Below are 10,401 nucleotides of genomic sequence, written 5' to 3'. Positions count from 1 at the left end.
ATAACCTGTGGGAGGTGCCCTTGTGCTAAGCTCTGCCTCTTTCTCTGAGATGGCAGTCTAAGTCCAGGCTGCAGGGAGGAACCTATATTTGCAAATGATCTTCAAACAGAAACCCTGCTCCTGGCCCTAGGGGCCTATGTAGTTTCTTCTGAAAATGTGTTAGATGATGGCCTCACTCCACACAAAATGACCACAAGAAGAGGGGATGGTGGTGCCTCTGCCCTATTTTCCCCTGCCAATAAGTTTTAGCCCAGTGGATAGAGCATTCAGCTGGGTGGTGGGACACCCTGGTACAATTCCCCCCTCTCCCAGAATGGGAAAAAGGATTTGAATAAGGTCTCCCATCTCTGAGTGTTCTAACCACTGAACTATGGGAGTCTGATGTGGGGTTCTCTCCTGTTGTAGGTCTTCCACTGTGGATAAATAATAAAAGTCATAGGGCCAGATATAGAAGGAATGACTATATAGTCCATAGTTAGGGCACCCATGTGGGGGTGAGTGGCCAGGAGACCCTGGGTCAAGTTCCTCTGCTCCAACTACTCATTCAGTATCTACAGTGCCACAGCTGTGAAATGAAGTTGGGCCTTCCACTACTCAGTTGAGTGCTCTAACCACTGGGATAAAAGTTTTATAATGTGGAAAGTGATGGCACCATCACCTCCTCATGGCTTTTGAATGAGGCCTGATGTGTTACATGTATTCAGCGGATGCACACTGTATCTGCACTCTTGGGTGAATTAGGTGGCTGAACAACTATGTTCCCCTGCTTCGTGAATTGCTCTGGGGCTTAGGTGGGAGATAGGCATCTGGATGCCTAGAGGGAGGCAGCAGTGCACATGCCCAGAGACAAAAACTTTGGCGTCTAGGGAATTTTTACTTTGAAAAACTTAGGCATTGAGTGAGTTAGGCACCTACAGGATTTGGTGGGAGATTTGTGAATCACAGTGTGGGACTTAGGCATGTAAGTCTGGGGTTTGGCACCTAAGCACTTTTGTGAATCCCACCCAAAGTGCTTCCCACCAGCACTCTGAAAATCAGATCTCCATTTGCATGCTGTTTATTTGAAGGGTGCAACACATACACAAACCTCTCCCTCTCTCCATCTGGAAGTTCCAGGCTTCTTGTGTGTGTGCTCATCTCATCAGTGTGTAAGAAATGCGATCTCTTTGATTTATTACTGAACCTTTCAAGATGCACTCTGTGGAAGTATGATATACAGTTTTGTATAACTATGTGGCAGAGTAATGTAGTGTTACTCTGATATATTATTTACATCATATAAAAAAATTTACATACATTCCTGATGAAAGAATAGAATCCAAAGTTTTATATGCAAAAATCCAATTATAAAAAATTCTGATTTGTGATGTTTGTAACAGTGGATGTGTAGCACGCAGTTCTGGTAACAGGTACAAATTTTAAAATAAAATACAATATTTAATCTCCTTAAAATTTTAATTCACTTCAATCATGTTTCATCTCCTGTTAAGGTGTTTATTCTCAGTACCATAAAATATGAATGTCAAATCTCCCATGGATATCTCTCTCTTACTTGCTAAATTGTTTTCTAGCTGCTCTGCATGCTTGTTCTGTATGCACAAAGTAAATAAGACATTTACATTTCTGTTTAAAGTTTCTATTCATCACTACACTCTGTTGGGTCCATATAAAGGAGACTTCCAGTTTTATTAAAGCAATACTCTCTATGGAAGTTATTCTTTGTGGTTTTATTTCCAAAGAACTGTCACTTTCTCTAAATTGATACTGATATTTACAATGGCAGTGTCTAGCAGTTTAGGCCAAAATTTAATTTACCTTCAGATGTTTAGAATCTGATGAGGAACGTGCAGTTTTTAAATATCTATTTAAAGATGAACTATGGCCTTTTTAGGTTTTGTACTGGGGACTAACATGAGGGTTTGAATCTTTGACTCAGCAGGCTGGGAAGAAGTTATTCCATGGCTCCACTGAATTGTAGTAGTGTTTGTGGCATGATCCCTAGACTTGATCTTCAGTCACTTGGTCCTTTTAGTACACAGATCCACCTGTCAGACCCTATCCCTGCATGCTGCTAGAAAGAGAACTCTGGCATATCAGAATCAGCTGCGTTCAGGGAACACAGAATTTCCCTGTGTGACTTTATTATTTGTATTACTCTAGTGCAGGGGTAGTCAATAGGTGGATCACGGGCCAAATCCGGATTGCCAGATGCTTTTGAACTGACTTCAAAATCTTTTATTTACTTATTATTATCATTGGATTTTTTTATTTTCTCTGGAGTCCAGACCTTGACTATACCTTAACCACAAAATTTGGTCCTTGACAAAAAATAATTGACTACCACTGCTGTAGTATGTAAGAGACCTAGTCATGGACCAGGATCTTGTGCTAGATGCTGTACAGACACAGACCAAAAAGACAGTCCCTCCCCAAGAAGCTCATAAACTGTCTACCTTGCTGTCTATCATATCTTACAAGGACCTGACGGCTTCACAGGTATTCTCATGTGGCTATCTAATCCTATCTGTGAGGAGCAAGACTGCGAACAGATGTCACACAGGAATGTGCAGGCTCCAGCTGAAGACTTGGAATAACGCTTGGCATTTTTTCAATTAATTTTTCAAGTCTGTTTTCCTCAAAGCATTTACAACCTTTACTGATAGTTGATCTCCATTCAGGTCTGTCCTTGACTATGTCTTTGAAGTTATCAATATTTATGATACATGAGGTGAGATTCTGCTTAATGGTGTCTTTGAAGAGTTTTTCGTTGCCCACTCCTTCTGCATTTTCCAAATTTCAGCTCACCACAGAAAATTTTTTTGGACATGTATAATCATCCATTCTGATAACATGACTTGTCCATCTTAGATGAGCTTTGATGATCATTGCCTCGATGCTGGTTGTTTTTGCACTTTCAAGGATGTTAATATTTAAGACTTTGTCTAACTAGTGGAGGAGAGTGCATGTGAACATTTTCAAGTTGCTTAATGTGTCTGTGGTAAACTATCCTGTTTCACACCCATATAAAAGGAATGCTATTGCTGCATTGGATATCATCAGTTTTATTGACTGTTTGATTGTGTGCTGGTTGAGTATTATATAATGAAGTCTTCCAAAAGCCTGGCTTGCCCTTCCTATTCTATTTGCTGTGTCTTGATCCAGGGAACCTCACTTGAGATAGTACTGCCAAAAGACAACAGATTGATATTGACAGATGAAGCAGTGCACATAAACAATTAAGACTATCTATATTGGTCAGGACGATAGGCAGTGGTCTCTGCACAGCACAGTCTAGCTGTTGTCAAGTGCCTGTACTCCCACATAGCAATACACGGAGTGTTTTGATGCTTTTTGGGGTGTAGGGCAGTGGCTTTCAACCTTTCCAGACTACTGTACCCTTTTCAGGAATCTGATTTGTCTTGCATATCCCCAAGTTACACCTCACTTAAAATCTACTTACAAAATCAGACATAAAAATACAAAAATGCCATGGCATACTATTACTGAAAAATTGCTTACTTTCCCATTTTTACTATATCATTATAAAGTAAATCAATTGGAATATAAATATTGTATCTATGTTTCAGTGTATATAGAGCAGTCACTGACTGTATGCAATTTTAGTTTGCACCGATTTCACAAGTGCTTTGTATGTAGCCTGTTGTAAAACTAGGCAAATATCTAGATGAATTGATGTACCCCTTGGAAGACCTATGTGTACCCCTGGTTGAGATCCGCTGGCCTAGGAGACCTAGTCATGGATCAGGACCCCATGGTGCTAGATGCTGCCATGCTTAAGCAAGGGTGGGAATTATTTGTTCCTAAATATTAGTAACTTTTCTAGCGAATTGACTTGGATTGCTGAAACTTTCTTTTCCCAAACAAAGAGCAAACATTTTCTGGAAAGGCACAATTTGAGTTTGGGAAAAGAATCCCAATTCTGTTAAATTCATTTCTATTTCTGTCCCTTACTATGTCAGTTTCTTAAAATAACTTTGAAAAAGAAGGAACACTGTCATATAGGCAATCAATCTTGAAAGGGACTTGTTTTTGCATCAATATTTATGTGTTGGATATAGAATGTCACAGAAAGAGAGAGATTTTTTAATTGAGTACATTTGATACTCACTAGATAACCAAAGCTTTAAGCCTGTATACATTTAAGAAAGTGTGTAACTTTATACAATTTCCTTAGTGCCCCCCCCCAAAAAAAAACCAATGGGACGACTTGTGTTTAAAGTGACACACTTACCTAAATCTTTATGGAATCAGGACACAAGTGACTGGAAGTATGTGCAGTATTTTTGTTTTTTCATTTTTTTTATCATACACATCCTCAAGCCATCTCCTGGATGCTTAAGCAATTAAATTAATGTACTCTATGTGTGAGTTGCTATATGATTTAAAAATCATTACCTTCTGGAGTGCCAGTTTCCCAAACTACTTTAGGAGAGATTGCTGGATCTCCTACTCTGGAATTTTTCTTATCATCTGTGCAAATCCTGGAAATTATTGTGGGGAATGTTGGAGCACTAGCAATATTTACCAAGCAACATAGAAATGCCAGTATGAATGAGTATATATTGTAACTCCAGTTTTTTATCTTTTCCACTATTTAATTGCTTGCACGTTGTGCAAAGACACTTGACGTAAGGAAATTAACGGGGGGGGGGGGGGAGTCCAAGGTCCTGATCCGGCAATGAAATCTCCCGTGGCGCTTATTGCTGAATTGAGGCTCGAGTGCAGCTTTGCCCTTCCTCAAAAGAAGCCCGCTGCTTTCGGTCTGGCCTGCGAAGGACGCTGCCTGTCTGCACCGACTGAGGGGTAAGGACGGAGCATCATTCTCACCTCCAGCCGGCGGGGCCCCTTTTCAAAGGGATCCCAGAGACAGCAGGGGTGGCTGAGCCGCCAGGAGCCTGCAGCAGGTGCACGGCCCGCGCCCATGGAAGTGCCTCTCTGTCCCCTTCCCACCGGCTCTGAACTCCTCGGGCTCTGCCGCCCAGTGAAGCCCCGAGAGGGAGAGCGGCCCGCGGCTGCGCTCGCGGTCCGCAAGGGCTGTTCGGTGGCGGGCGGGTGAATTCACGCCGCTCCCGCGCCAGTTCCCGCGCCCCGGCCAGCGTGTGAGGCCGGGCCGCAGCGCTGCGCGCGGGGCCCCTGTGCCATGGCTACCGCTGAGGGACTCGCCTCTCCCGCGCGCAGGGGGAGGAAGTGACCTGCCCGCAGACCCGGAGGGGGGGGGGAAGTCTGGCGACCTCGGGGCCCAGTGCGGCGCGGCGGGCGGGGGGGCGTAGCAGGCTCAGCGGCCAGCGCCCCTCCCCGCGGGCTCGCTGTGCGGCCGGACTGCAGCGGGAGCGTGGCTCGCCCCCGCCCCGGCGGAACGAACCATTGCAGCTCGCCGCGGAGGTGAGGCACCTGTCATCCGCCGCCCGCGCTCGGCCTCCGCTCGGCGGCGGCCGCTGGCAGCGCACCCCCGCGGGCGGGGCAGACGTTCCGCACGCCCGGCCCCCGGGAAGCCGCTGGGCGGGCGCCGGGCTGCGGCGGGCCGCGGGAGCGTTCTCCTCCCCCCAGCTCCGAGGGCGCGGAGCGTGTCGTTGCCTGCAATGGCGCTGAGTAGCGGAGTCGGAGGCTGCTGCCCGCTGGCAGGCTGGGGGCGGCAGCCGCGCGCTACCTTCGCCCAGGCGGGTCGGAGCCGGGGGCTGGAGGAGCCGCAGCTCTGAGCGCGCAGGGAGCCGCGCGAGGTGGACGGAGCCCAGCCCGTCGGGCAGCTCCTCTCCCGGGTAAGGGGCCGTGCGCGCACCGGGGAGCAGGGGCTGAAGTTCGGACTAGGGCGCAGCTTGTGTGCGCGCCAAGGGGAGACATGCCCGGGAGCTTTTGTTCCCCCAGACGCTGTAGCCGGAGCCAGGGGGGTGCATGGCTACTGAGCTTTGCTCCCTGCCATGATTGCCAGGGCAGCTGCTCGTACGCGAGGTGGTTCTTGGGCCAACGCTGGTGTGGGATCCTCTCGCCTTTCAGTTCGGAGAAACCGGTTCTTCGCAACACTTCCCCTTTCAGAGGGGTTTGCTCAGTGACGCCAGACAGGATCCTTTTGCCTCAAGTTAGCCTTTCTTTTTCTTTTCCTTATAATCGTTGGAAACATCAGCTGGAGTCTGTAAAGGAGGAGGCAAAAGGAAATGATCGGTAGCTAAGAAAAAACTGCTGCACCCTCCCCCCCCCATAATTGTTGGTCTTTTTTTAAAATTGATCCACAATAGCAGAGATGCTGCTGCTGCACCCCGTGGTTTGAAGTGGTTTCTATCATATATGGGTTTACAGTTTGGTTCAATGGCTCTCAACACCCCCACTATACAAATTGTTCCAGCACCCCTGCACAGCAGTTGAGCCACAGCTGTGGGCAACCCTCCACTGCTTGTGCATGGATAGCTGGGCTTGAGTTTGGAAGTGATCTAGGAGTGTGTTCTGTTTCAGGAAGGTGATGAGGGGATTGTGCATTAATAGCCACATAATATTGCTTAGCCTAAAGTAACCTCTTAGGCTTAAAGATTGGCGAATACATATGTAAGGTATCTGATCCATAATCTTCCTGCTCTAAAGTGCTAGGTGTGACTGCAGTGCTATAGCATTCCTCCCTATGAGTGAGGAGCACAGCAGCCCACAGGCATTGCATTTGAAGCTTGCAGCAATAAGTTATAGCCTAGAGGAAAGACTAGGAAACAGAGGGACGCTAATGAGAGAGATTTAGCTCTTTATTAATCATGTGGTGTTCTCCTGCAATTCTCTGGGCTAATGTTCAGGCTGGAATCAAACCCAGTTCTCATCCTTTACCTTAAACACCACTCAGTGCCTCCCTCCCTCCCCCCGAAGAATGTCTGAATTCATCATATTGGATCATGTAACTTTCAATGCAGTTTATTACTTCTTTTTTGGTTTGGAAGCTCTGTGGGTGCGCAGATGTGACCTGGAAGATTGAGATTTAGCCTGTAGCTCCATTTTTTTGCAGTTCACTAAATGCTTCCATGCTCTTTGTCATGTTAAAATAATACAGCAAGTGGAAAGGGGCAAGTCTTACTAAATTTCACTTAACTATTTTCAACACTAAATGATACCTTTGGGTGCAATTTTTCTAATTCTTTTGAGCTGTTGTTTCATTGTTGAATGATCGTTCTCTGCATAGAAACACCATTAAAAGCATACTGTTGTGTAGTTCAGAGACACCCTACGTGGAATTGCAGTGTTAGCAGCTCAGGGAAGCACAGTCATCATGTTTGCATGAAGTATTTCGTGCCTAGACATAAATAACACAGAGATTTTAGTTCTCTTTATTTTGTCCTTTACCATCTCCAGTCAAAAAGTTTGACTGCAATGAAACATTGGTGATATCATTTTCCTTGTAATTTTATTCTTTGTAATTGTTTCACCTAGACAAATTTGTTTGTTGTAATATGTTTGTAGCATACATATGAACATCACAAAACTGCTATGTTTCATTGTCTAATAGTGACATGTTAATTAGTACTTGGAAGAAAATTTACTTTTATGTGAGCATACAAACTTTTTCAGACTGTCTAATTGTTGAATCTTTAGCAAATTGAGTCTGCTGTAGAATTTTAATACATATGTGTGTATTTTGATAATGATGCTGTGTGAAGGATGAATCCTTGCATTTGTTTTGTAATTTTTATTCTAAATATCAGTTGTATCAAATAACTTTATTAAAATTGAAGTAATTGATTTAGATTTGAAGAAATAAAAATGCATGACTCGATTCAAAAAGTTGTACTTTCTGTTGCAGGTTAAATCTACATTTGTTCTGGAAAGCCATCAGTCTTGCCACTTTGTTTGCTGTCATGGTTGCTTGCAAATATTTAGATAGTATCTGTCAGAATACCTACTGAATATGGCCCTGATGGAGACCAGTGCCACCTGAGAGGCACTTTCTTCTCAACCAGAATCTCACTAGTAACAGAAGACTGAGAGTGGTATATCAGTCACTATGTACATTGGTTTTGCAGTCCTGAAGTAAACATGATGAAAACAGAGTCTTCAGGAGAAAGATCAACCCTCCGAAGTGCCTCTCCTCACAGGAATGCTTATAGAACTGAGTTCCAGGCACTAAAAAGCACCTTTGACAAACCTAAATCAGATGGAGACCAAAAAACAAAAGCTGAAGGAGAGGCCTCTCAGCAGAGCAGAGGGAGGAAATATGGCTCAAACGTCAACAGGATTAAAAACTTATTTATGCAGATGGGCATGGAGCCCAGTGAGAGCACTGGAGTTACCCCTAAAACCAGAGGGAAAAGTGGTCCCCTGTCTCCTCAAAGAAGAATTAGGCCCAAAGAATTTGTGGAGAAGACAGATGGCTCAGTTGTAAAACTAGAGTCTTCAGTTTCAGAAAGGATTAGTAGATTTGATGCTGTGCACGATGGTCCTTCCTATTCCAAGTTTACTGAAACTCGAAAGATGTTTGAGCGAAATGTTCATGAAATGGGTCATTCCAATCGCTATTCCCCAAAGAAAGAGAGAGTAGTTTCCAATGAACTCCAAGATGAGTGGTGTAGCTCAAAGTCTAATAGAGGCAGTACTGATTCATTGGACAGTCTTAGCTCAAGGACAGAGACTGTCTCTCCAACAGTGAGTCAGCTCAGTGCAGTGTTTGAAAACACCGATTCACATAGTGTAATCGTTTTAGAAAAGTCAGAAAACAATGAAGAATACTCTGTAACTGGTCACTACCCACTTAACCTGTCCTCTACTGTTGCAAATCTATCCTCCACAGCTGCAAACCTTGATGGATTCAGTCCTTTAAAAGATGGTAATGCCTGGTCTTCACCAGCCAAACAAACTACAAGTTCAGTATCTGCTGAGACCTTTCAGCAAAACAGTACATCTTCAATAATAAGAGAAGAAGCTTCTAAAAGCACTTTGCCAGTATCACAAACAAATGAAGAAATAAGGAAGAATAAGGAAGCAAGTTATGATCCTGTTGATGTTTGTGCAGCAACTAAACAAGAATTGGCCAGCATCATTAACAGTGAAAAGCGTGACGAATCCTGTACCAGGACTAAGGAAAAAATAGATTCAGAAGTTTCTTTACAACAAAAAGAACATTCACAAAATGCAGAGAGTGCCTGTGTTGGCACTGGAGCTGCAGACATACCAAGAAACTTGGTAGCAGGTGGTGACTTTGCAGCAGATGTAGCTTCAGATGCTACTAAATCCCACTATGATGATACCAGTGGAAAGGAAGTCCAGGAAGACTTGAATAACTTTCAGAGTTCACATGTATATATGCACTCTGACTATAATGTCTACAGGGTGCGATCAAGGTATAATTCTGATTGGGGAGAGACAGGAACAGAACAGGATGATCAAGATGATAGTGATGAAAACAACTATTATGAACCTGATATGGAATATGCTGAAGTTATTGGATTGCCAGATGAAGATGAAATCCCAGCAAACAGAAAAATTAAGTTTAGCAGTGCTCCAATTAAGGTAAATTCCCTCCCCTGAACTTTTGATTCTTATTTGAGCTTAAATTTGTTCAGGGTAGATTTTGACAGCTGCATCTGGTTCTGAAAAGATTGCAGAGGTTCTTGAGACATTTTTTTTAGTTGCAGCTGGCAAGTGAGCATAATTTCAAATGATTTAAAGGAAGATGAGTTCTGATGACCCTGTCTCATTTCCTAGTCTACTTTATGGTTGATTAAACCAGTAGAAATTGAGAATGAGCTTCAGGTTTGTGAGGCTTTGTAATTTAAACATAAATATATAAATTGCATAGTGAAATATAAAAGGTGTCTATATGGTGACCATCATATTTCCATTATTTTTGAAATTTAAAAATAACTTTTGCATTCCAAACAGCGACTCTTACTTTAAAGAACATCTGTGAAGAATTAAAGTTACTAGAGTGAAATACTGTATGGTATGAAATATAATGTGCTATTGACCAGCAACTGTGATCCACTATTATTGGATCATTAATCTTACTTATCTGCATCAGTATCCTTTTGTTGCTAGCTTCTTCACCAGTCAGTCTTTCTTCATGCATAAGTAGGTATTCATATAGGTGCTTCAGCTTCTTAGGTACTTTGACATATACTAGAGGTAATTTAAAGGTCAATCCACTGAAATATACTTGATGTAAAACATTGTTAAAAATAACATCTAAGAATGTGGTCTGATTCAAGTGTTTTAAGTTGGGGAAAGAGTAGGGGGCACAATGACTTGTTACAACAGAGGTTTACTTCTCAGAATCAGGACTGAATTACTCATAGGTTGCAAATGAAGTGCGTTTGATAATCTCAGTGTAGTTACCAATGGACACTTATCCACACTGAAAAAACACTAAGCTATTTGGCACACCCGACAGTCTTTAAAGAGTCAAATACTGGGCTGGTG

At 43.3% G+C, this 10,401-nt stretch overlaps 1 protein-coding gene across 26 annotated transcripts in view; it reads left to right on the top strand.

Annotated features, from left to right (window-relative positions):
• The first annotated feature begins 4,744 nt into the window (after positions 1–4,744).
• PPP1R9A (protein phosphatase 1 regulatory subunit 9A) overlaps positions 4,745–10,401 on the top strand; it is a 266,680-nt gene continuing 261,023 nt past the window's right edge. For 7 of the 26 annotated variants that reach the window (XM_043509282.1, XM_043509272.1, XM_043509280.1 and 4 more), the window contains exons 1-2: positions 5,272–5,403; positions 7,790–9,492. In XM_043509282.1, the coding sequence (XP_043365217.1) occupies positions 8,023–9,492 (1,470 nt within the window). In that variant the 5' untranslated portion in view covers positions 5,272–5,403; positions 7,790–8,022. Of the gene's footprint in view, positions 4,825–5,271; positions 5,404–5,485; positions 5,778–7,789; positions 9,493–10,401 lie in introns of those variants that run through there. The other 19 variants (XM_038392376.2, XM_038392380.2, XM_038392371.2 and 16 more) reach the window with 10 other exon arrangements.

This window comes from Dermochelys coriacea, chromosome 2, assembly GCF_009764565.3.
Source record: "Dermochelys coriacea isolate rDerCor1 chromosome 2, rDerCor1.pri.v4, whole genome shotgun sequence".
NCBI classification, from domain to species: Eukaryota; Metazoa; Chordata; order Testudines; family Dermochelyidae; genus Dermochelys; species Dermochelys coriacea.
The sequence above is the reverse complement of the archived record's forward strand: the minus strand, read 5'-3'. Positions and strand labels throughout refer to the sequence as shown.